The sequence below is a fragment of the Orcinus orca genome, chromosome 4 (genome assembly GCF_937001465.1).
Source record: "Orcinus orca chromosome 4, mOrcOrc1.1, whole genome shotgun sequence".
In the NCBI taxonomy this organism is placed as follows: Eukaryota; Metazoa; Chordata; class Mammalia; order Artiodactyla; family Delphinidae; genus Orcinus; species Orcinus orca.
In genome coordinates, this window is record NC_064562.1 from 109,799,686 (window position 1) to 109,825,485 (window position 25,800).

General features: G+C 33.6%; 1 protein-coding gene across 13 annotated transcripts in view; it reads left to right on the forward strand.

Moving 5' to 3' along the window:
* Positions 1-25,800, forward strand: part of LCORL (ligand dependent nuclear receptor corepressor like) — a 164,868-nt gene that overhangs the window by 59,121 nt on the left and 79,947 nt on the right. For 11 of the 13 annotated variants that reach the window (XR_007477229.1, XM_049709478.1, XM_033410644.2 and 8 more), the window contains 2 exons: positions 3,354-3,433; positions 4,328-4,457. Coding sequence is in view for 11 of the 13 variants with exons in the window: in XM_049709478.1 (XP_049565435.1) it covers positions 3,354-3,433; positions 4,328-4,457 (210 nt within the window). In the remaining 2 variants the exon portion in view is untranslated. Of the gene's footprint in view, positions 1-833; positions 897-3,353; positions 3,434-4,327; positions 4,458-5,927; positions 5,975-25,800 lie in introns of those variants that run through there. The other 2 variants (XM_049709479.1, XM_033410647.2) reach the window with 2 other exon arrangements.

The following is a 25,800-nucleotide window of genomic DNA, read 5'->3' on the forward strand; positions in this document are numbered from 1 at the left end:
TATAGAATATAAACTGGAAGGATATATTGCAAACTATTAATCGTTATCTCTGGATGATGGGATTATGAATAGTTTTTCTTTTCTCCTTTGTACTTTCAATATAGTTAATATGTAGTTTCATAATGAAAAATTATTTTTTAATTATATTGCCTACTGTTATGTATCTTTTAACAAAGTTATAATCAGTTTTTATGACCTTAATGAAAAATCTAGTTTCAGTATTCTCCTTTTTCACTTTTCATTGAACTTTATCTTTAGGAACTCCAAATTTATTTTCTGTGGCTTGAGGGTACTGAAGAGAATAAAAACATTAAAAAGAAGTGTGATTAGTTAAAAGAAAATGAAAGTAACATCTACTGGACTTCTGTGTTTTGTGTATGTTCTTAATTAATTTTTACTACAGCCTTAAGATACAATTATTATTATCCTCATTGTACAGTGAGGAAATTGAAGCTCAGAGAAAGTGACTAGCCCAAGGCTACATCTATCAATAGTATGTGGAAAGACCGTGGTTCACTACAAGGCTCTCTAATTTCAAAGAGTGTTATCTTTCCCAGATAAATCAGGTGAATGATTGGAGCCAGACTTTGACCACAAGAATATGTATATATGGTGGAAAGGTTGATTTTTATCATTCATTTACTATCAGTTTCATATATGACATTGCCTTTTATTAATAAGGTTAGTTGTATAAGGTACATATTTTGACCCTTTTTGAGCTTATACCTTCATGTATTAAAGTTTCAAAATGAGAGACAACTTATTTTAGAGATGAATATCTGAATCATTGTCAAATTTTGTTTGAGAGATAAAATGAATGTGTTTTGTTGTAGTGCTTATTTAATTTTTATGACCTGAAAGGACAACCTGGACAGAGGGAGAAGTCTGGCCTCCAGGTGATTTTTCAAAATCGCTTTTCCTATATATAAAAAAAGTATACCATCATCATTTATTTGGACTGAAAATTAAAAGCTGCTATATACAGAGTAATTACTAAATATTTTTAAGTAAATTCATAGATTTCTGAACCCAGTAACATTTAATGGCATTTATGTAATCATTGATTATTCAATGCCATTTGTTTAACTATGTAGGCATTTATTTTAATTGAATTTCCTTGAAGAACTTCACCTAAAATAACTAAAATAAATGAGGATAATCTCAGCATGCCCAATTTTATTTTACAACTGGTAATGGTCTTAATTAACCCAAAGTTGTTGTCCCTTGAGTCAATATATTTATCACTGAAACTTTATGAAACCTTTCAGTGATTTTTCAGAAATACCTTTTCCAGACCTAGCAGCTATTTTTCAAAAATCCCAATGCTGGATTCCTTTCATAGTCCCTATTCATGAGGCCATAATTTTTAAAAGCAGTAAGATTTCCTTGATCTATCAAAATTATGTTATGCTTAGCATATGAGTCAAGTTTTTGCTACAGTAATGCTACATAACAAACAGCTCCAAAATCTGTTTCATGTTTATGGGTGACCTTATTCACTGGAATCTAGGCTGTGGATGGGGATAACATCTCATGATTCCATGTTCCAGACTGAAGGATTAATGGCTTTACGGGCCAAGTTCTTCTGATGTTGGATGGTGGAAATTCAAGAGAATTGGGGAAATTTGCCATGCCTTTAAAAGCCTCTGCTTAGAATGGTATACTGTCACTTCTTCTATATTCATTTCATTGGTCAGAAAGCTGTGCCTCGCTCTCTGTAAGAGACACTGCATAGTCCTATATTCAAGAGTGTGAATCTATGCTTCTGTTGTACTGACTGGGTGAAAGGTTGGAGAAAATTATGAACCTGCATAACTACAATTCTGGGTTTTTAACTGTATAGGTTATGTAAACCTTTTCATTTGTCAGGTTGTTTACAAAAAGTGATCAGTTTTCTTAAGCAGATATTCAATTAAAATTTGTCTTCTTCAAACTAACCTTATTAAATATATGTGTGATAGTACAGGATTTAAAAAATAATGACTAGCGACTCTACCTCGTTAATAATTCACCTCTGCATGATGTTTTGCAGTTTATGAAGTATTTTCATATTTTTAAAATTTGATCACAAATAAGTTAGGTGATGGGATCCTTATTTTACAGATGTGGAAATTAAAACGAAACCTTTGTGGCTTGGCAAGGCTACAAATAATAAGTTCCATTCCAGATTTTTGGAGACTTCAAATCCAGTCATCTTTCCATTACTCCATACTGGATCTTATGTTCCCATTCCCTCCTCTTTCCAAGCTTAAATAAATAAAAGGAATATTTCTGGAGCACTGCCAAAATCAAAGGAAGCTATCACTGTACTCTTTATATTCCAGCAAATTATATTATCTTCTATTCTGACCTATATATCTGGATTAATGCAAGAGTATCCCACGGGCTAAACCTAAGTAGTATTTATTCATTATCATTCCAGAAGGATGAGTTTGTTTCCTGTGTAGTTTAGCAGAAAACATGTATTCAATTTCATTATGTATTTCAAAAGTATAAGAGAAATTACTGTGGTATACCAGTGCTTTTCAAATTAGTTCCAATGTAGCTGCCTCAGATGATAATAGTTTATGTATTTGAGGTTCTGTGTATGAATTTATTTGGGACAAGAAATCGGAGGGAATTTCTATTGCAAGGAGTAAATTTGAAAAATCACTGTCTATACCAAGTACAGTTAGGATGGCAATGTTATTATATCTTCATAAAATTCCTTCATTAGAAAATGTTTTCCACGAACTCACTAATATATTACAACAGTTGGATTATAAGGAACATTCTTGTGAAAAAAATCCATGTTTGGTATTGAATAATATAACTTGTTTACTTGCTTTTTGCTCTCACTCTTGCAACAAAGCCTTTAGCACGTAATGAAAATCTGATCTGACTTCTTAGCAGTGGATTTCTACTTTTTTCTTGGATAGCATTCCATATTCTCAAATCTGTAGGCTTTTCTGGTGCTTTATTCCATTTCTCTGTTTTATGTTGTCTTTCATGATGTGCAAAATTTATTCCTTTATCCCCATATCTCCCTGTTTGTTCTGACTTCTTTCATAGTGAAAATAAAAATTAATAGACAATGATAAATTGAATCTTTCAGAAGGCTAGATGATACTTAAAATTCTATTGTTGGAAAATTAATTTATAACCAGCTCATTGTTCTTGCTACTTTGTCTGATAATAGTGCAAAATTACTCTCTGTATTTCTTTCTAGATGTCACCAGTTTAATTTTGGGGGGGCCTTTTCCCCTTACTATTGCAGCTAGCTTTTTTATATGAGCCATTGCTATGGCGAGTGGTAATTTTATTTGTTTTAATAAAGTTAGTGTATTTAATCAATATTTTTCCCTCTTTTGAAGACTGTGAACCAGAAGAGCTGACTGACTGGTCTATGGATGAAAAATGTTCATTTTGTAACCTACAGAGAGAAGCAGTCAGTGTAAGTTTTAGTGCTATGAAATTATGTCTAAACTAATTGCACAATTGTAACACAATTTTTTAAACTTAATTTGTTCTGAGAATTTGTGACTTACAGTGAAATTTAAATACTTGATTTTGGTAATGAGAAGAATATTTTAAAGTCTTATGTTAGAAGTCTAACATTTAGCTTAACTTGCAGGTAAAAATCCCAACAACATTCTCATCTTTTTTGCTCATTTCACATTTCTTTCTTAAAGCTCTTTGACTCATAAAGTTCAGTTCAGATCTGTTTTGTATTTAGGTAGACACGGGTGAGCCGAGTTTGGTCTGAGACCACCCTGTAGTCTGATTTCTTAGGAATCAGTGGTTGGAGGATAATGTAGTACTACGTTTTAGCCTTTTACTTTCTCATGAAGTCTTTTGAATATCATAATTATCTCCTGTGAAATGATTAATTATTAGTTTCTACTGTAAACAGGGCATAAAATAGACAAGCAGCATCTTCTTGCATGGTGGGAAGTCCTAATTCTTTATGTACTGTTGTGGGAAGGGCTGAGAAGAAATGGGAATTTGAGAACTTGCACCCATTTTGGTCAGATTAGTGGATAAACATATCTGCTTTGTTCTTAAAACTCTCATTACTGGCATGCTATATAGTGAGTTTATTTAACAATATATTTTATCTGCCCCCACCCCCTTTTTGACAATAGTTTTGCTAAGGAATAAGGCTAGTTTGTCCCTCTATCAAAGATAAATTTCTTTTTTCCAGACTCCTTTCTCAAATCTTATGTTCTGTATATAATTTGACATATTTAAAAGATAAAAAAATAAACAGAATTTTTTTGCCATTTTAAATGGAGCCCCATGTTTAAATAAAAAGTGATTTTTTTATGTTGTTTTCTTCTAATTTTAGGATTGTATACCATCTCTTGATTCTTCACAGTCGACACCGACAGAGGAACTATCATCTCAGGGCCAGTCCAACACTGAAAAGATTGAATGCCAAGCAGAAAATTACCTAAATGCACTCTTTCGAAAGAAAGGTAATATTGATATACTTTGTCATTTAAAATTTGCAATAGACATCTAAAATGTTTGAATTTTCTCTCACACAAGTTTTTAATATGTCAATCTCTACTCCATTCTTGATTATTTCCTTCTTTGTCCTTAGTTTTTCTTCATATTTTTAGGGACATTAGGATTTGCAATCACTGTAGAGCTGTCTTCTATTAGGCTTTCCTTTTCACCATTCTATTCTCAAATCTCTCCCTGACTTTATTTTCTTAATCTACTATAGGCAGAAGAAAATTTTATATGCTTCTGGTCTTCCTTATTTTGTTTCTGACTTCAAAAGTTCTTTTGTGTTCAATAAGTGATAGATATAATATATTGCAAAGCTGTTTTTAGAAATGTAACAGTTAAATCATTTATCAGCCAGGTCGGTAGTATATTTGCTGGCTTGAGATTTCAGTGTTTCTTTGATAGCTTGAATGTGCTTACTTGACATTACAATGTCAGTGTTGTTCTTTGCTTCCTGTCTATCTAAACATTAAATCCAAATTAGGGCTGTTTTCACTTGTTTTCTTGCTTTGATACACATGTATCAGGCAGAAGTTATTTTTATATCTTAAGTTACTTGAGAAAAATACAGAAATATAGACCCTTCCATTTTTTGTTCTTGGCCATTTGCGCAGTAGTAAAGTGTCTTAATTTTTATCACATAGACCTTTGGAATAAGTCATGGTGCAGGGGGAATGAAGGATGGTGGTGGGAGGATCACTGTACCTCCCAGCTTCCTGAGATTGGGGAAAACATTACTGTATTTTCATCTAAGTATTGATAGTGCTTTTACTCCTCTTTTGAATTAGGTAACATCAGATATTTTCTGTTAAAACAGATGACTTACAGGTTTTAATCTATAATGTTGAATATAGTCCTCACCTTTGAGAAAGGAAGCTTTTGTTTAGTCTTACTGTTACGAGTTCTTTTATGTGTTGAAATATGAAAATCCTCTGATGAGAAGAACCATTAGTATATTAAAAGGCCTAAAGTTAAGAACTATATATTTTTTTAAGTGCAGGGGACTGAAAATCTTTTCCTGTGTGTTACCAAAGTACTTAGTATTGAGAAATTGGCAGTATCTTTAAAAAACAAATTGTTTTCTTAAAATTTTCTTTATGAACCAATATAAAAATTATTTACATGATTTCTTTAAGAATTTTATATTAACTTAGAAAATTTTATTCTGTCTTTATATTTACATTTATAAGAATTATGTTATCAGACTTACATCACTAAGAGAGCTGGAGAAAATGTATGCATTTACACACATGCATGCAGTAAGTTTCACTCACCTTAGAACTTACTCAGTCGCCTCCTCCTTTGAATAATTTGTAATGGTAGTAGGTAGAAATTAATCAATAATAATGACTTTTAGTATTTGATAGTATGGAGTTAGCCTGTGCTCCATTGCCCTGTTAAGAGTAATCAGTAAAAACTTGGTACTATTTCAGCTGATTCAAGCATCTGGGTCTCCAAGAGGTCTCCTACCAATGGTTGGGTGAGTGTTCATGGATATTTAGTGACCTCTCCATTTGGGGATTTTTTTGGTTTTCTTCAAGATCTTTGAAGGATCACAGAGTTTTTAAATGAAAGATTCTTATTAGTAGTATTTTTGCTTTACTTCAGGTCTTCAGTATTTTTGTCTTTGTTAATTTCTTTATTTGTAGTCCCTCATCACTTTCCAGATTTAATTAAACATAAGGACTTCTCTACTTGTTTACTTGGTTTTGTTTCTGTTGTTTGTTTTTAATTTCTTTGAATGAAATCATTTTCGAGATTTCCAATATGGTCTGAGCAGGATGAGACTAGAAGATAATAACAGTATCTTTTAAATGGTTTTAACTCCTTTGTTTGTGTATTTGTTTATTTATTTAGTAAGTTCTTTTAACTTTACTTTGAAATAAAAGGCAAAAAATGTGTTTTTAAAGATAGGAAATTCCGAGTATTCGGAAGCAAATAAAATGCTAATAAAGCATCTTGTTAGTGAAGTTTTTATTTGATTCCTGAAAATTTCTCAAACTTGGTCATTTATAGGAGTGCTGCATATTAATAGCGTTAGTATTACTGATACTTTAAATCTGTTGCTTAGTTTGAGGAGCATAAGCATGTGATCATCTTGCCAAAACGTAGAGAAATCTTCTAATATCCCTATTGTAGCTTGTTTATTATCTTTCTTAACTATAGTTTTATGGAAGTTGATGATGTAAGCTGCTGTTATTGAGAACTCACACTTAGGATAATTAAGATGGTTGATGTCATCAATTATGATTGAACACTAAGTCCGTTTTGTGACTTACCTCATTTAATCTCAAAACACTGTTAAGAGATAGGTACTCTTGTTATCGCTTTAACAGACTGAGATAATGAAGCTCAGAGAAGTTTTGTGTTGTGAACGTTTGAATCCTTGGAAGGAATTTTAAAAGGTCAAAGATTTTCTATGTGAGGAACACTTAGATTCTAAGTATTAAGTAGAAAATCATTCCTGTTCTCTACTACTTAGCAGCCTAGAATTAGTATTATTTTAATTGAATTAGGCAGGCTAGAGAGGACCTATGAGACATACAGAGCATTCCATCTTTGCTTTATATGAACATGAACAGCTTTAGTGATTAGTTCCCTTATAGTATTTAATAATTGGAGAAAACTTATTACTTAATCTAAATACAGTTTGGACTATCCCTTATAATTAGAAGCCAGTCAAAAATACTCTTGTAGGGTTGAGTAAGTACAGTCAGGGGAGTGGATATTTTAGTGCAGAGATGAACTTTTAACTAATTTTATATAGTCTTTACTTTAGAAATGTTTCAAAATTGAGTTCCTTCTAGAGGTTAACCTAGACAATTGTCTAGAATGCTAGAGTAGAATGAAACCTCCATGATAGTAGGGACTTCTGTTTTGTTAATTGCAGAATCCTCAGTATCTGGAATAGTACTTGTCACATCTTAGATCTTCAGTAAGTATTTTTGAATGAATAAATGAGTACTAAGATAAACTGTCCATATATCTTCCAGTTTCTCTACATATTCAGTGGTATTAGTACTTATTTGTTTTATTTGAAGAAGAAAATTATTTAGCGTGTATGTATTGTTTATCTTTTCCTACTTTGTACTTAAGTATATTGCTGTGTATAGCCTGAATATCAGTCAGTTTATTTGTTTTGAAATGTGGGTAAACATAGGCATATAGATATAAAATGCCTTTTCTGAAGCTGTCCCCATAGGATATGAACTAAACTGTTTTGACTTTGGCTTCACATTCTCTGATCACCTGAAGCAGTGTAAATCACTGGCTTACGATTCAGGAAGATATCTCATCTTTTATTTTTCAGTTAAAGAAGGCTACTTGACTAAATTGGACAGATAGTATGCACGTTGTAGCTGAATGAATCATACTGCTAAGTGTATATAACAAGATAAAGCCTTCCTTCATCAAAATATAATGTTTTTCCTACTTTATCTTTTACCCCCCCACACACACATTGAGCATTCATGTAACTACTATTCTGGCCTTTTCTTTTCGAAGACCTTGGTATATAGTTGAAAGCTGCTATTAACCAACCTTTCCCCCTTAAATTAATTGTTAGCTAGGTTTTATATAAAGTTTTTCATGGCTCTTTTGAACACAGATCCTTTTCCTTTTAAACTTTTAATTTTTAAGCTCTATAATACTGCATGAAATAAATATTAATACTGCTTATTAATTAATTGGATTATGACTGATACTAAAAACGTTTGACTTCTTAGAAACAGGAGTGTTAAGATTGCTTTTCTCTAAATGCAGGTATCCTAGAATGACTATGTAAATTTGACCTGATTCATTCAGGCCCTAAGCATTTCTTATACAAATGTGCCTTTGTGATAACATGTGGTCATACATTGACTTTTTCTTTATATGTGGGCTGCCTTTTTAGAACTCTTAGGGAACTGTATGTTAGTGTCATAAAATAATCCACATACCATTATGAGCCACAATCCAGAGGTATCCTTGAAAAGATTTTTCTTATTTTGCCATGTAGAGGATATGAATAAAATTCTAAGAACACACTTAAAATTATAACTATTTAAGATTTTAAGCATTTCTGTTAAAATCACCTTTCTGCCTGCAACACCATCCATAGCAGGAATTGAAGGCCGACTATCAGGTCATTCATTCATCATCACATGGATTCTTATCTCCTTTTGTCTTTTTTAATCTCTAATTTGACCCAGTCATTTACACCTTTACAAGCACCCAAATTTTCTCCACTGTGTTTTCTGGAACTTGTGGTCTTTCATCAGCAATCCCCTATATCCTCAGTCTTTTCTCTTAATGTTCCCTTTACTTTATTGCTTTAAGTGAAACCTGTATATTCATAAAAGATGCTTTTGTAGACCTTTCCCTTGCTGGATGTTTTTAATTCCTTGCTTTATGTAATATGGGGGTGATAAAATTAACAAGCAACTTCTGAGATCTTTATAGCTGCTTTCCAATCATTTATTTGCCATCCTTACTCCAAACCCTGAGCTTGTTTGGAATATCTAAATATTCCATCCATATTATCATGTTGCACACCTCTACCAGCCTTTTCACTTTCTTCCTCCCATCTTAGTTCTTTGTGACTTCAAGTTCTATGTAACTGTTAGGTTCTACATTCTGGCCTCTCAGTTACTTGACCTCTTCATTTCCAATGATCTTTTCCTCCATTCCACTCCAACCACCTTTCCCATGATCATCCCTAGACCTTTGCCACCTCACAAAAATAATTTCAGCCATCCCTATTTCTACTACCATTTTATTTCAGTAGTCATCCCAGTATTTTTTTAACCTCCTTGCAACCCCCAATCTATTGACCATACCACTTCTCACTGTTACTGTCTTACGACTTCACGTCTCTCCTTACTCAGCTCAGATACTGTGCTCAATCGCTGTAATTATCTTTCTGTAAAATTTTAACTCCCTTGCTTCTCTTTTCCTTTGTCATATTTGCTTGTCAGAACCTTATCTGTGTTTTAACCCTATTCTCAATATCTTACACACTTACCCTGGAACAGCTGAACTTGACTAAAGTAAAACACCCTATTATGCTGACTTTCTAAGTCTCACCTAGTCCCTTTCCTCTGTTACAGGTGGTTGTTTTATATCCTTCTCAAAAGTTCACAACTAAAAATTGTGCTTCCTTTTTGTAGCACAATCACCTTCTAACATATTATATAATTTACTTATTTTTATTGTTCATTGTCTTATTCCTTTTGCTAGAATATAAGCACTATGAAGAATTAGATTTTTGTATTTTTGCCTGCTGAGATATCTCAAGCATCTGACAGGTAGTAGATAATTATTTTCTGTACTTTTACCATCTTCACTTCTCAACTCCCCTTTTCTTTTCAACCCATCCCAATTAGACTTTCTTTTCTACTACAACATTGAAATTGTTTTATCAGTTTCATTGGTAATTCCATCTTGTACTATTCAGAGGAAAGTTATTAGTTCTCACCTTATTCAGCTTTTCAGCATCAATTGATAGGGATGAGCACTTCCTTAATCCTGGTTTCTAGGAAACTATATTCTTTTAATGTTTTCCTTGTCTTGCAGATTACTTCTTTCACATGCTCCTTGCTGCGTTTTGTCTTTTTTACCTTTAAATATTGAAGAGCCTAGGAGTTAGTCCTCAGTTGTCTTTTCTTCTCAATGTGCCTTCTCTTACTTGAAGGCATCATTTCATCCAGTGGGTTTAACTACGATGTATGTGTTGATGACACCTGAATATTATAGGATTATATCTAATCCTAATCTTTTCTCTAGCTTTACTCTCTTATATCTGTCCACTTGGTATTCTTCAGTAGAATATTCAGTAGGCATCTCAGAATGACCTATCTAAAACAGAACACTTGACTTTACTCTCCCCAAACCTTCCCCTGCCCCAGCCTTTCCTATCTTAGTAAAAAGTATCACCCTTGACCCCAGTTGGTCAGTCCCCAAGCTAGGAGCTTTTCTTGATTCCTCAGTATCCTGTATACCCACATTCAACCTATCATCAACTCCCATTGGTTCTACCTTCAAACCATTTCCATAGCTGCCATCCTAATCCAAGGCACTTCATCTCTGGCATATACTACTTAAAGAGCCTCCTAACTGGTGTCTCTTCTTCTACTTTTCTCTTCCCTACCAATTCATTTTTTCTACACAGAAGGCAAAATGATATTTCTGAAGCCTAAACCAGGACATTATTCCTCTGCCCAAAAGCTTCCAATGGCTTTGCATGTCACTGAGAGTAAAATCTATCAAAAATTCAATCTACATGGCCTACTTCTGCCTCCTCTTTAGCCACATCTCTTATTGTTTATTCTTTTGCAGACTCTGGCTTTTAGCTTTTCCTCAGATGTGCTAACCTTATTCCCACCTTAGGGTCTTCCTACTTGCTGTTGCTGTTACCTCTGTCTGGAATCCTTGTTTGCACTTGAGCATTGCACTCCTTCATATTATCAAACATTACCCTGGCCTGACCACTCGTTGCTCCAACCACCCCATTTATGATAATTCTTTCACTCAGTCTCTTTCCCATCATTCTTCTTTTCATTTGTCTGTTTGTTTGTTTCCCTGACTCCTCTTTTAATATCTGTTTGTTATCTGCCACTTCTAGAATATAAGAACAATAAGACAGGGATTTTGTCTATATCACCTCAGCACCTAGAATTATACCCGGTACAGTTAAAACTCAATAACTTAATTGAGTGTCTGTAGAAGAGGAATATTTTAAAGGTCAACAGTAATGCTTTAAAATCATGATTGTCTATCCAGTTTTTTTAAAATGTTACTTATAGCTGTAGTATGCTAGATCTTTTAGCAAAGTCTTTAATGAGTCCTTGCATGTGATAAGAAAGTTCCAATATTCTAAGATGTTCTAGGAATCAGCCCAAATAATGAAAATATAAGTGATTCTAAATTCCTTTCAGAAATGTTTAGTCATTGAATTATTCTTTCAATGGTTATACACAACTCATAACATTTTGAGGACATAATTTAAATTTTGGGGAAGCAGTGGTTCTTTCATTTATCTTTATAATTCTTTAGAAGTTTGTCTAAATTATTTCTTTGCATATTCTAATTCAGTTGAGAAAGTGTAGTCTGTTAGGTGAGACTAATTCTAATTCTCAGAAGAGATATAATTCTATTTGGGGCCCTATTTTTTGAATTACCATCTGTCCCTGGGTAGTATTTCTCCCCTGTGCTCTGTCTCTAATACTGCAGATAGTGAAATTAGCCTGTATGTGAATAAATGTAGTAATCTGTATATGCTGTTCAAAGTAATGAGTACTGAATTGGAAAAAGCACTTTTTTGTGGAAGTAATAGACAGTTACTACGTGCTATTTAACTGTTTCGTAGTAATCATTTAAAAATCTTTCTAGAATATTTTTCTGATTTTCTTGAGTAACTCATGAATTCACCAGCTGTGTCATCACCTATGTGTTCTTTCATAAAATCCTGCTAATTTACTTCTTTCTTTCCCTGAGTATGACTTTCCCCAGAGCAAGACTAGCATTGTTGGCCTTTATAAAACATATTTCTCGTCCATGGTTAGAGAAGTTAATTCATTCAACAACGTTCCACTAAGTTTCCTTCTATATGCCAGGTACCATACTAGTGGAAAAAAGGCAGAAAACATCCCTGTCTTCTGTGTGCTAGTGAGGGGAAGCAGACAGTAAGCAAGTAAATTCTGTTTGTGGTTGAATGTGAATGCGTGCACGCACACACACACACACACACACACACCTTTCACACGTGCTGGATATAAATATATATGTAGGTGTTGTGGAGGCAAAGCAGGGAAAAGAGCTTAGGGAATGCCAGGGTAGAGGTGGGAATTGCAGTCTTATAAAGAGCAGTCGAATAACATTTGAGCAAACGCTAAAAAGAAAAAAAATAGGGTATCAAACTCAAACTACAGAAAACCTGGGGGAAATACATTTCAGGAGTTAAAGCTAATATCAGTTTTGAAAAATTATAGATCAGGCATGTAGGAGGTGATCGCCACTCCCGTTCCTCAGTTTTACAGATTATTTTCCTTTTAAGACCAAGCTAAAATTATAGCATTTAAAAGCAGATAGGGGATTTGGAGATTATTTAACTCTGTTCCTTTACTTACATACAAAGAAGTAACAGTTAAATAACTTGACCAAGCAACATGTACTATAATGTAAACAACTGATTAAATAATGTAAGATAGTTAATGATTATTAATAGTACTTAGTAAAATAATCAAAAAAGCATTTTTAAAATGTTTAATTGATTAAAGAGTTGCCTGCATGAAGTTTGATGGTAATAAAAGAGATGGAGGCTTAGTTCCTGTTGCTGTTTGGTGATGAGTAGTATTAAGTCAGAGTGAGCTGGTGAAGTATTGAACAGGTGAAGCCACAGAAAAGGCACTGGGATTTTTTTTAAAACTTCTTTTAAAAATGGATGAACTATTTAAGTTCCCGTCACTTGTAGTTTTTCAGCTCCTGGTCACCCTTTAATGTGTGGAGTCTTCTCATATCATGATCAGACTCACTTGTATGAACAGACATTTTATCTGCATGATCTAAAATTTTTTTTTAAAGATTTGGTGTCAAGTATTTGTGACTCCTTTATCTTTGCCTGACAAATGATGAGCATCAAGTTGAAAGATTTTCTAATCATAAACTTCACTATGTGATGTTAACAGTTAACATTTCCATGGTCCACTTCATTAAACCCAGCCTCCTTAGCAAGATGTAAGACTTTTTGCTTTACAGTCAACATTTCTTTTAACTCCTTGAAGTTAACAGAAGAATATGCTAGGTTTGTTCATACTCCATTCACTGTTTATTGTGATACTGTTTCCCAAGCCTCATTGACTGAGAGTATCTTTTTATCAAAACACATTCATAAGTCCTACTTCTAGAAGTGTCAAATGCATCAGCATCCCACAGCAGATATTTCATGCCAAGTGTGAAAAAGAAAAATCTGTGTCACGTGGGTATCTGTCCACTGTTCTACTTTGTCAGAATACCTGTGGCGTCCCTTGGTCCCCCAGTAGGGGCCATGAGATGGGAGATTAAGCAAATTTACTGTTTTTTTAATAGCTCTCAGTTTCTACACACCTCCTGTACTTTAAAGCATCTCTGCAAAATAGAGCATGATTCTCATGTTAAAAAATGTGTGTTTCATAATACATAATAATGTATGAGACTGCAGACCATAAGTATACACTGTACTGGTGGGCTATTTAAGAGATTTTTAAGGATAATTTTGATTCTGTGAAATGATTTCTACCTTCTTTGTCAGTTTTAAGTATTATTCCATCATATCCCTCTAAGAGTATTGATTTTAGTAGATTTTGAACTCCTTGGAGGCAAAGACTATTTTAATAATTTTTATCTTTCCAATTCCTTATAAACATTTCTTAGTTTTTTGAATAGAGTTTTGGTCAAAGACATAAATCAAAATCATAGAAGATACTCTTCAACATGTAATATATATTTGCTGCTCAATTTATGTATAATTATGCATTTTAGGGTTAAAGTGAGAACACTGCCTACATGTATGTGTGGTGGAATAACATGGCTCAGCTGCTGAACAGATTTTAGGGTACCATACAGCAGTGTGGTTCAGGGGTGTTGGCAAGGGACCAAGCAGACACAGGCGAAGCCTGCTCAAAAGACAAGACAAAAGCAGGTTCCTGCTTTCAGTTGCTATATATTCAGGTGTCTTAAAATTTTGCTCTATGAAATATTATGTTTCTAAGATGAGGGGTTTTTTTGTTTTTTTATGAGAACTGATGTTTATACGTTTCATTCAGTCCTCCTGCTGCAAATTGTGTGTGTTTGTTAGATGCTGTGAAAATAAGGGTTTGTGTTTTTTTAAAACTTCTTGGAAAGCCTACATTTCTTAGAGGTCTGCTTTTCTCTGATTTTTATCTTTTTAAATTTTGTCGCTAAGTTTCAATTTCTTCATGTTATTTTAAATTTTTTAAATTAAACCACAATATTTGTTAGTTTGTATGCTTTTAAAACAGTGGTTATGTCTTATTATATACCTAAAAACAGCAGGTTGTTAGATGACTTCAGAGTAAAAACTACTATGACTATTCTTTTGCTTAGTTTCTTTTTAAGATGTACTTTTAAAGCATACATTTAGAAAGTTTTCATTGTCATTGTAAATAATACGTCTAAAAACTCTAATCCAGAATTCTTAAAAGTATGTTTCCTCTTGGTACTTTAGCTGTAAGACTTTAAACCTGATTGTAGTCTGCCTGCAAACTTAAGACAGCCCAATATACTGAATTGGGTGGTATTAGAATCTCAAGATCAGGACCTTTTGAGGAAAGAAAGAAAACTTAATGGCCAAGAACATTAGCTAAAGACTGAAATAGTTCATGTGTCCTGAACTGAAATAATAAGGGAGAGGGAGAAGTATGTTACTAGTCAGCTGTTTTGTTTTGTTTTTTTCCAGATAATTTTCTTCATATACTGTGGTTTTGTGGATGATAAACTATAGTGTAAAAAACACCTGAGTTATAAGCCAGCCACTGAATCAATCTACCACCTCAACTTTTTAATAAAAAGTTGAAGTTCTGTCTTGCCATAATTTTGAGTCTGTATTTTCAGTTTCTTAATCTCACATAAAGATCTTTTTTTAGTGCAATTTTTGTAGAAATAGCATTTGTTAAATATGCTCTAACACATGAACTCTCCTATCATTTAATATGATATAGTTATAATTCTCTTTTGAATAATTACTTATTCTCTCTGGCACTTTGGAACCTCAGTGGCTGATTAATTCTTTCTGAATTTCTCTTACAAAGATATAAGGAGTCTAGGATTCTAGCAGAGGATTTGATCAAATACTGTACTTGTGAAATGTGATAAATTAGTTTTATAAATTACCATCTCACCATTTTAAATTTACATGTGATTATGAACTGTCAGTTACAGTTTACTATTTGCTGTTGGCTAGTTGTCCGTTATATTCACAGCCTGCTCAGACTGTTCTATTGATTGGAACTCATTGATTTGTTATTACCAAGTAGCGATCACCTCCTACCTTTCTCCATATGGATATATATTTGTATGTGTGTGTGTTTTCCCCCTTAAAGTGTTTTGAGTGAAGTCTTCTAAAACGTTTCTATCTTCAGTAGAAAGGGCAAAGCATAAGTTTTACCATGAAACATATATGGATTCAAATCTTGCCCTACCATACATTAGTTATATAGTTCTGATAAACTACTTACCCTTTTATGTGACTTAGTTTTCTCATATGCGCAAGAGGCATAATAATTGTGGATGCTTATTTATACTCTGTTGTCTACCCTCACCCACCAAAAAAATAGTTTTATTAAAACAAAAGGTACTAGTTTAGATTTTAGTTTGATAGGTATGCTGTGTGTTCAGTAGTAGCTTCTGGGGGAAAAAAGAATATGGGCTATGGAGTCAAACCTAGATGGGTTGCTTGCTGTTTTGTTTGTTTGTTTTTTAATTAAGAAGCTGTGATATTGGGCAGCTTAACTTGGTGATATTATTGTGAAGATTAATATAATGTAAATGAAACATGCAGCTTAGTGCCATATGTATACTAGGCATCCAGTGAAGAGTAGCCCTATGGTGGATTACACTAATTTTTTTTTTTTGCTTTTGAGTGTACGAGAAATCGAGGCACCAGCATGTAAATGACTTGCTCTACTCATAGTATGGCATAGTAGTTAAGAGGTCAGATTTTGGATTAGACCTGGGTTCTAGTCCTGGTTCTACTACTTACTCAGCCTTGCATGACCTTAGGCAAATTTTTTAACCTCCTTAAGACTAGTTTCCATTTCTATATAATGGGAATAATTGTGGCATTTTTAAGAGGATTATTGTGATGATTAGAAGAGATAATGCATCCAAACTGACCAAGTTGTATACATTATTTATGTGCAGTTTTTCTTGTGTACCAGTTATACCTCAATAAAGTTGGGGAGGGGTGGGAAGAAGAGATAATGTAAGGACTCAGTAATCTAAAACTGCTGCTACTGTTATTTATTATCATTATCATCAGTTACTTGGAATCACAGTAAATCAAAAAAGGAAGATCACATAGGGTTTAGTTCTCAAATTAAGTCTTGTAATCATTAAGAAGATTGTCCTTAGGAGCCCATGAATTAATAACTAACATCAGGGTGTAAGGCATCATACAGTGTCAAAAGTGAGTAGTAATACTTCAGAACTGTCAGCAGTAAATATATCAATAGTACTCTTCGGGTACTTTGGGGGAGTAGAATTGTCAGGTAAACAGAATACAAATTATAACGTTCTTTGTGTTTATTTTATACAAATGAAAAGTCACTTTTTTGCTTTGGTTTCTTAGTTGATAAAATGGGGAAATGTTTGCTAAAGTGTGTTGATATATTGTTAGTCGATGTAGCATTAAGGAAGTGAAACAAAGGTAAAGGAATATTTGAAAAAAATTATTGTACAGGCATATACACCAGTCAGCCTTCAATAATCATGTGAGACACTTTGAGGTAAAATTTCAGCATGGATAGTTTGAAAAGTTAGCTAATCCTGCTAGCCATTTTTCATATTCCCTTCATGTTCTGATTAATCAGAGAACCGAAGCTAATTTTAAAATATTAACTAATAACAGAGTGAAAATCTTGTATGAATATATTTGTGTAATGAAAGGTCACATTTTCTAAAGCAAAATATAGATTCTTTGGGAACTATTTATTATTTTAGATTACCTTTTGCTTCTTTAGATATGGGTAATGAAGAGTATACATTATAGTAACTAGAAATGTTAAAATACTTTTATATATATTTAAGAAAATTTATTTTTTATTTAAGCCAGCAACATGTTAAAGTGACCTGCCTTAGGGTTGCTTCTGTCTTAAATACACTAAGTTAGGCTAGCAGTGTTTCTAATGAGCAACTGGAACCATGATACTAGCCAAATATTCTAGTGAGTCTGATCATATGCTCTAATATTCTGGTATTATTTGAACTCCAAAGCCTTTTGGGTATGTTATGGCCTAGTGGATCCTGATTTACTTTGCACATACTTCATTTTTCAACTTAAAATACTCTAGAGTTCTACAAAACCATCTGTGAGCTCATGTTAAATGATGGCAATTTTTTTCATGGGAGTCTTTATCCATTTTTGTTTTTCTAAAAAGCACACTTATTGTTCTGGCAGTACTGGTTGATGTTGTTGAGGTTTGTTTGTAAAAGAAGCACTCACTTTTTGGTGGAGTAATGGTCACTGCCTACCTAGATTAGGGTATGTTTATGTACCTTTGGCATTGTCGTTTGTTGGAGTTATTGGAGTTCCAGAGTTGCAGGCCTTACATGTGTCTAGAAGGTTATAGAGATAAAACTATGGATAATATTGACAAGTCTGTGATTCTTCCTGTTACATGCACTTCTTTGACTTAATCCTTGTTAACCCTGGAAATGTTTTAGACTATTAATAGAGAACATTCCTTCATTGTTGTTGAATATTTTGTTAGACCAAAAAAAAGAAAAAACAATTACCATCATGGAGCCAGTGCTGTAAAATGGTGCTGTCCAATATCACGTGTGCATGTAGTCAGGGATTAAGTAAGGTGATCCACTGGAGTGCAGGAATTCTATTTACATTGATGTACATCCTTGATAAAATAAGACTTCTCCAATAAAGGGAACCAAGGCTCCTTGGAGAAGTGGTTGCTTCCATGGCTGGGGCTGGGAAAGTATAAAATGAATTTGGAGCACTTTGTGGTGCCAGAAAGTAAGGAAGTCTCAAAAAAAGGTAGATTGGTAGGATGCAGGTGCCAACCTGAAAGAACTGCTGATGGCCAAAGCTGGAACAATATGAGCAAAAAAATAAATAAGATAACCCATAGAATAAAATCAATATCCACTTTTTCATATTGATGTAAATAAATAAGGAAGAAGGGACAGCTCTATCTCAGAGAAGAATTCCAATTTTAAAATGTAGAAGGAATGCAGGAAATGAAAATCACCCTTAGAACACCACAGTCACAATTATTACATCCAGCAATGAGTGCTTAAATCAGTGGGCAAAAGTTTGATGAGAATCCGAGTATGTGCATATTCTAAAAGTATCTTCCCCAGTATATTAATTACAAAGGAGAAAGAGTAGCTCTGCAGTCGAGAAACCGAGCAGACCCCAACTTAACCAAGTGATCCAGGGTAGCATCACCAGTAGTAACAAATGTCCAGTCTTACTGGTACACCGATATGGTGCACTGAGAAATGCACATCACTTCTGTAGTATTCTTGCCAAAAATGTGTAACTTTGAACTAATCATGAGAAAGCATCAGATATACTGAGGAACATTCTCCCAAATAACTGTTTGTTACTCATCCACAATGTCTAATATCATGAAAGGAAAGACTGAGGAACTTTCACTGATTAGAGGAGACTAAGGAGAAACATGACAATTAAATGCAATGTGAGATCCTGGATTGGATTTTAGAACAGAAAAAGGACATTAGTGGGAAAACTGATAAATTCCAAATAAAATCTACAGTTTAGTTAATAGTATTGTACTGATGTTAATTTCTGGGTTTTGATAATTGGTTATATAGGAAGTTAACATTAAGAAAAAACTGGGAAAAGAATATACAGGAAATCTTTGTACTGCTTTTGAAACTTTTCTGTAGTCTAAAATTACTTGAAAATTTAAAATATTTTTTAAAACATAAAAAAAAATAAATTAACCGTTACTAATCTTTGACAGATTGACTAACAGTGGCACCCTTACTTGGGCTTTATATCAGAAGTCCCTTGTCATATAAAGGAGACCTAGTGTTTTGGGAGAAGAGTGAGGACAAGGAGGGATTGATAATGGAGCCCTTATTCTTTGGTTTGCATTCTGAGTATTGTGATATATTATAATTTATATGGCCAGTTAAATGGATATACTTATTCTACTATGTAGTTTTATCTGAATTAAGTCTGAAAAATAGATAATACAAATGAAATAGATAATAAAAATAGATACAATAGATAAAATAAAAATAGATAATAAAAATGAAAAATACACATATTTTTAACATGCATTCTCAGTTTTGTTAGTTGATGAGTGAATATCCAACAGAATTTGAAGAACTCTGCTCTAAAGGCATACTTTAGAGACTGATTCTTCCAAAGTCCAAAATTGATGAGCTGAACTTACAAAGAACATTTAATTGCTAAAAAGCCTAACAAGGAAAGTTGTAGTCACAGGGGAGTTGGACTTTGGCTTTAACAAGGCTAGGGGATTCACAAATACCATGGTCAGATCATGGCTTTAAAGAGGCAAAAAAACAGGAGAAGCAGGAAGGGTAAGGAGGGGCAAAAGGATTAAATAGCAGCATTAAGCTGTGGTAGACCATGACTTTTAGTAAAGCTTCAGGTAGGCTGTAAGAAATGAAACTTGGAAGTATAACTGGGGTGCAGCTATCCCTTAGCTCCCCCCCAAAAAAAAACCCTAAAATGTTATAAAAGGCAGAGATCCTATGGTTATGTGTTCTCCATGTTCCTCTTGTCTGGCAGATTCCTCATTTTACATGGGCAGTTGAGACAGTCAAATCTGTGGAATAAAAAGGAGCTTCAGGAAGTCCATGTCCACTCATTTGATCCTTGATTTTATATTTATCCTTTGCAGTGCATGTTCAGTAGTGGCATAGTAAACCAAAGTGAAAGCAACATAAGCAGTGTCTAAGTCTGCATTCTTTTCTGCCTTTGAACCAACTAGCTCATAAGACTTCCAGAAAAAAAAAAATCATTTTTTGGTAATAATTCCTTTCAGTGACTGTTCAGAAACCTTTTGTGCGAAGTGTGAGAGAGTAAAGGGATGTCTTCTCATTCTTATTTTTCTATGCCCTATAAAAAAAAATTAAGAAAACCAAAACCAAAACCAAAAAAGGTTAATAACTCATTGCTCAGCTGTTAATGCTGCCCTTTATTCCCTTTGAAGTGTGAAGCATCGTTTATTTATGAAATTCATTGTTACCTTGTTGTGGTACCATTGTAGATCCCTGAATAGGTAAATGAGTAAGATACAGTGCTTAGTCTCAAGGAGGACACTGGCATGTTAATAATAGGATACAGTAGAGATAGAATAGAGAGAGTAGTTCATGTGCTCTTGATTCTCTTGTGGACTTAAACCTCGTGTACCCTACTCAGGAACGTTGAAATTGAAGACCAAATAAGCCTCAAGATACTCCTCCAAGAAATATACAATCTTTACATTTTATCCTTCCATACTGGATTGCTAACTCATAGAGAGCAGAAACTGTGTATTTTCCCTTAGTGTCTCTTTTATTACCCTGAGCAAGTATCATAGTTATTTTAGAGTCTTTTTTTTTAGAGTCTTCGATTTTTAATAACTTTAGTTATAACAATGAAGGGAGATCTTTAGTTAAAAGATAGCTCTGTGCCTCTGTAGCTATGCTGTTATTTTCTAGATAAAAAAATTTTAATGCTTGTTATTAGTAATTTATTTGCATTTTGTTTAGAGACTCATTCCATTTAAAATTAAAAGTAAGAAAGTAAGAAAGCAACACTTGGGAGGAGCTTTTATGGCTCATATTCAGTAGGCAAGACAGAGCAAATAGTATTAGCCTTGTGAGTTGAATATTAAGCCCTCATGCTTCAGTTTTCCTTTCTGCCTGTTACTGAAGATATTCTCCATGATCTTGATCCTACTGTAGTCCTTATCAAACTTAAGTCATTTAGAATAGAATTTTTACAGCCTTATTTGGGCTTTGCTATATTGTTAAAGTATTAGATTTTCTTTGGTAGGGAGTCTGGTTTTTAACACCTTTATTTTGTTTTCTGTTTGTTCTCAGGAATGCCCTAGCTTTAGCAGACCTAAAAGCTTCTCTGGAGATGTTCGTATCTCTCTGAGTGCCACATTGGTTATAGTGGGTAGTATATCTACAAGTGGATATGTTCTACAAACACTGTGGCACACTCAGCCATAATTCCCCTGTAATAATAGCCTCTGGACAGTAACTTCTAAGCTCTGTTGATGGTGACTTTGATAGGAATAAGGCATTGTCTAAACAACTACTTTGTTGGGTCAGAGATTGATAGTACTTAATAGCAAGTGCCATAGCTGCTGAGGAGGCAGAAAAAAAGATAGTTTGTCATGGGAGATGACTCAGCATTCCAAATAATTTCTAGTCAGATTTTCACTACAACACAGACTATTGTGTAGAGAGACATAAGCATTGAGATAATGTATCTAGCGTAACTTGCCTGACTGCGTCTCTCTAAGAGGAAAATGGTTTACCCCTCCTGTTCAGTATAATGAATTGTTTTGTATCTCTAGGGTAGCAGTTAGGCCAACTGAAGGACTTGTGCCATCATTATTCATCTGTTCTGACCCTGGCTTGCATGGCAGAGTGTATCAGTAGATCGTATTAAGAAGCAGAGGCTGGATGAAGCAGGTTGGGAGTGGAATGTATGAGACATAGAATGATCATTGTATTGGCAGTCTGTGGTTATAGTGGTTATCAAGTGATTCCTAATGGGGATAAATTTTTAAAAATTAGTTTAAATACAGTTGTGATTTCTTTTCTTTCTCTGAAAATATTCAGAAACCTCTGAATCTTTTCCACCTTACTTTGCTTAACATGCTGTTCTCTGGCCTTTGTATCTTGTTCTACTTGACAATTGTAAGAAATGAAGCAGGGGATATAGTATTTTATCATTGCAGTTTAAAATTAACATATGCTATTTTGCTGCTGTAGTTTCCATGATATTGTTTTATCAAGTTTTTATGTCTCTTTAATTTTACTTTCTAGTTCAAGTGTTCTTAACCAGGGATATTCCCCAAAAAGTTCATGGACAGGATTTCATGGGTTCATGAACTTGAATGGGGGGAAAAAAATGACATCTTTATTTTCACTAACCCCTAGCTGAAGTTTAACATTTCCTTCAAATATAAATGCTGATAACAAACAACAGTAGTATTAATAATACCTGTTCTAGCAATAAAAATCATAGATATTTTCATATCACACATAATTATTGTTTATATTCTGACTACTTTGAAATTATAGTAGATATTAGACTTACTACTAGATCTTATATTATGCGTTATAATATATGCATTAAGAAAAGGTAATATATTACTGTATCTTAACTTAAAATTTTTTAAAATTGTATTTCAGTATAGTTGGTTTCTTTTGTAATCCTACAAATTTGTGCATTTAAAACATGATTCTGAGAAGGAGACCACCATAGTCTTCACCACACTGCCAAAGGAATTCTTCCACAAAAAGGGTTAAGAATCCTGTCTGCCTCCTTTACTATTTGATCTTCATGCTGTCCCCAGAATGTTATACCTTAAGGACTGTGTCCTTAGAGTTATATATACATTCATATGTATATTTCTATACATACATGTATTTCCCTGACTGTGCCCCCCCAAAAAAACCTCATCCACTCTCCTGGCTTCCACTCTTAACCTCTGTTTTGATTAGCCACAGTCTCCAAGTTCCATGCTGTTTTCTAGACATCTCCACATATATATTATGGAAGAATTTTAAGCTCAGTGAATCTAAACTTATTTTCCTTTTTAAGCCTGTTCATTTTCTTATGTCCCCCATTAATTAGTGCCATTGACACCTTCCCACTCACTCAGTATTAAAATACAAGAATCACTTTTGATTCTTTGTTCTTTCTTACAACGTCCTCTGAAAGCGATTATTAATAAGTCACTAGGGATTATTAATAAGGCTGCTATGAACATTCTTATGCCTTTTGGACACCTGTTTCATTTCTCTTGGGAAAATCCGTAAGAGTAGAATTGCTGGGTCATAGCATCAATGTATATTTAAAATATATTAGAAACTGACAGATAATTCTCCCAAATTTATCATTTTACTCATTAGAAATGCATGAGAGTTCTAGTTGCTCCAGATCCCTGTCAGTAACTACTGTTACCCATCTTTGTTACTAGCTATTCTGGTAGGTGTGAAATGGTATCTCATTTTGCTTTAAATTGTATTTTCCTCATAACTAATAATGTTGAGTGCTTTTTCAAGTTCTTATAGGCAGTTTGTAGATCTTCTTTTTTAGAGATCTGTTCAATTCGTTTGCCCATTTTTAGTAGGGTTGTTTGCTTTCTACTGTTGATTTATGTATTCTTTATAAATTCTGGATACAAGTCTTTTATAAGATGATTAGTAATGTTTTGTGTTTGTTGAATAGGGCTTTAACCTTGTTGAAGTGCCTTTATACCTCCTAATTTGTTCAGCCTTGTGAGGTAGAAGACATAGTTTTGATATCCTCCATGTGGTAGCTAAGTTAACTAGACACATAAGATGAAACTAAGCCAAGGTAAAGAAAACTACAAATATTAAAAGGGGATCTCTGAAAACTTGAAAGAGGCTTGGCAACCTTACCTTTTTGAAGTGGGCTTTACAAACTGTTGTATATTTTAAATGTTTTGCCTAACAGATTAAGCTTTAAACACATTTAAAACATGAAATAAAATTGTATTTACACGATCATTATTAGATCTACAAAAGGTATTAATTTGTAATATCCAGGAAGTCCAGTAGAGGGATGGAAATTTGAAGTTGTAGGCCTTTTTTTTTTTTTTTTTTTTAGTCATGCCACATATAAGTATATAACCTCACTTGAAGATGATACTAAAATCATAAATATGTAGCAAATTTGCAAATGTGAGGCCCAGGTCAAATGACTCTCCCGGCTGCTTATATGCTAGATAAAACTAGACAGAGCAGACTTTGTTCCACTTCTACACGGTTTAGTTCCTCTTTTTGAGAAAAATGTAACTAGTCTTATTAATTGATAAATTGATAGTTAATATAATGACTTAGGAATTTTCTTTTTATATGGTTTAGCTGTACCTCTTAATTGTGGAGGCAGGAGAGTGTGCTGCCATTTGGCATCTGGTGTGCTAAGTGTCATACTTGCTCATATCTTTCTCTAGAGAATGATGAGGAAAAGGAGAAGAAATCCAGGTCTGTAAGGTTTTCCATTTATTGCCTCTATCACAAGAGATTTTCAGTAAAGGAAGGATGAAATTATTAATGAAAATCAGGTGTTTTTTTAATTTGAGAGATTCAGTTAGCCCATGTTCTTCTTACATTCTTTTCTTACAAATGCTTTAAAAAGTTAGATATATTAATACTACTCTTTATATTGAGGAATTTTCTTTTCCTGGTAATATAGTTCAGTGATTGCAGAAGATAACATTTATTTGTTTATTTTTAAATATTTATTTATTTATTGGCTGGGTGTTTGTTGTGGCATGTGGGATCTTCGTTCCAGCATGTGGACTTCTTAGTTGTGGCATGCGAACTCTTAGTTGCAGCATGCATGCAGGATCTAGTTCCCAGACCAGGGATCGAACCCGGGCCCCCTGCATTGAGAGCGTGGAGTCTTACCCACTGGACCACCAGGGAAGTCCCAACATTTCTTTATTAATAGACCCCTATTTTAAAAATTTTTTCCCAATTGTTTGTAGAGTATGGATGCTAGAGCTTGTTTTGTTGAAATATATCTAGCAGTGGCGATGTATTATAGCATGCTAGAAACAGTTGCAATAGAGTGTTGGCAAAATTTGTCTGAAAACTTTAGAATGATTAGAATGTTATCCCAGAACAATGTTAGTTTGGCACTGAGGAATAGGTGCAGGGAATGGAGACCCAGTGTAAAAGGAGGATGAATACCCTAACTTGTTCAGGGGGATTAAAAGGGCATACAGTATGTGTCATTTTATAAATTCTTAACCCTATATGTAAATTATGAGCTATTATAAAATTTATGTAATGAATTATGAAAGATTACAAAATAATGTAAAATTTTTGCTACCTTTTCTGTAAAATTATGAGATTGGATTAGATTTTGTCTCAGGTGGTAGATCCTGAAGTCTAGTAGTCCTCAAAGTTGGTAAAAAGTACAGAAGCTATTTTTGACATTTTAAAAAGCCAGAAAAACGTCAAATATTTACTTGCAATATGACTGTAAACCAAACAAAAAAAATTTTCTTTATATTTGGTTCAAATTGATATTACTTTTTCTTCATAAAATTTGCCAGACAAAACAACTTACCTCTTATTGGCATGTCTTTTAATTAAAGTAAATAGGGAATTAAATTATGAAAGATTGGAAATCACTGTGCTATATATCATCCAGTGTTTCCCAAGGTGTAAGTGACCATAGTTTACTCTTACAAATTAAGATTAATACATGTATTTGTGGACAAATCAGAGATCCATCAGTGGCCATGTTTTTGTATTACCTAGTCACGTGTAGTAGACTTTCAGAGGATTCACTTCCAAGATTCGTTTTCAATTACTGTGTTCCTAGACTTAATTCTA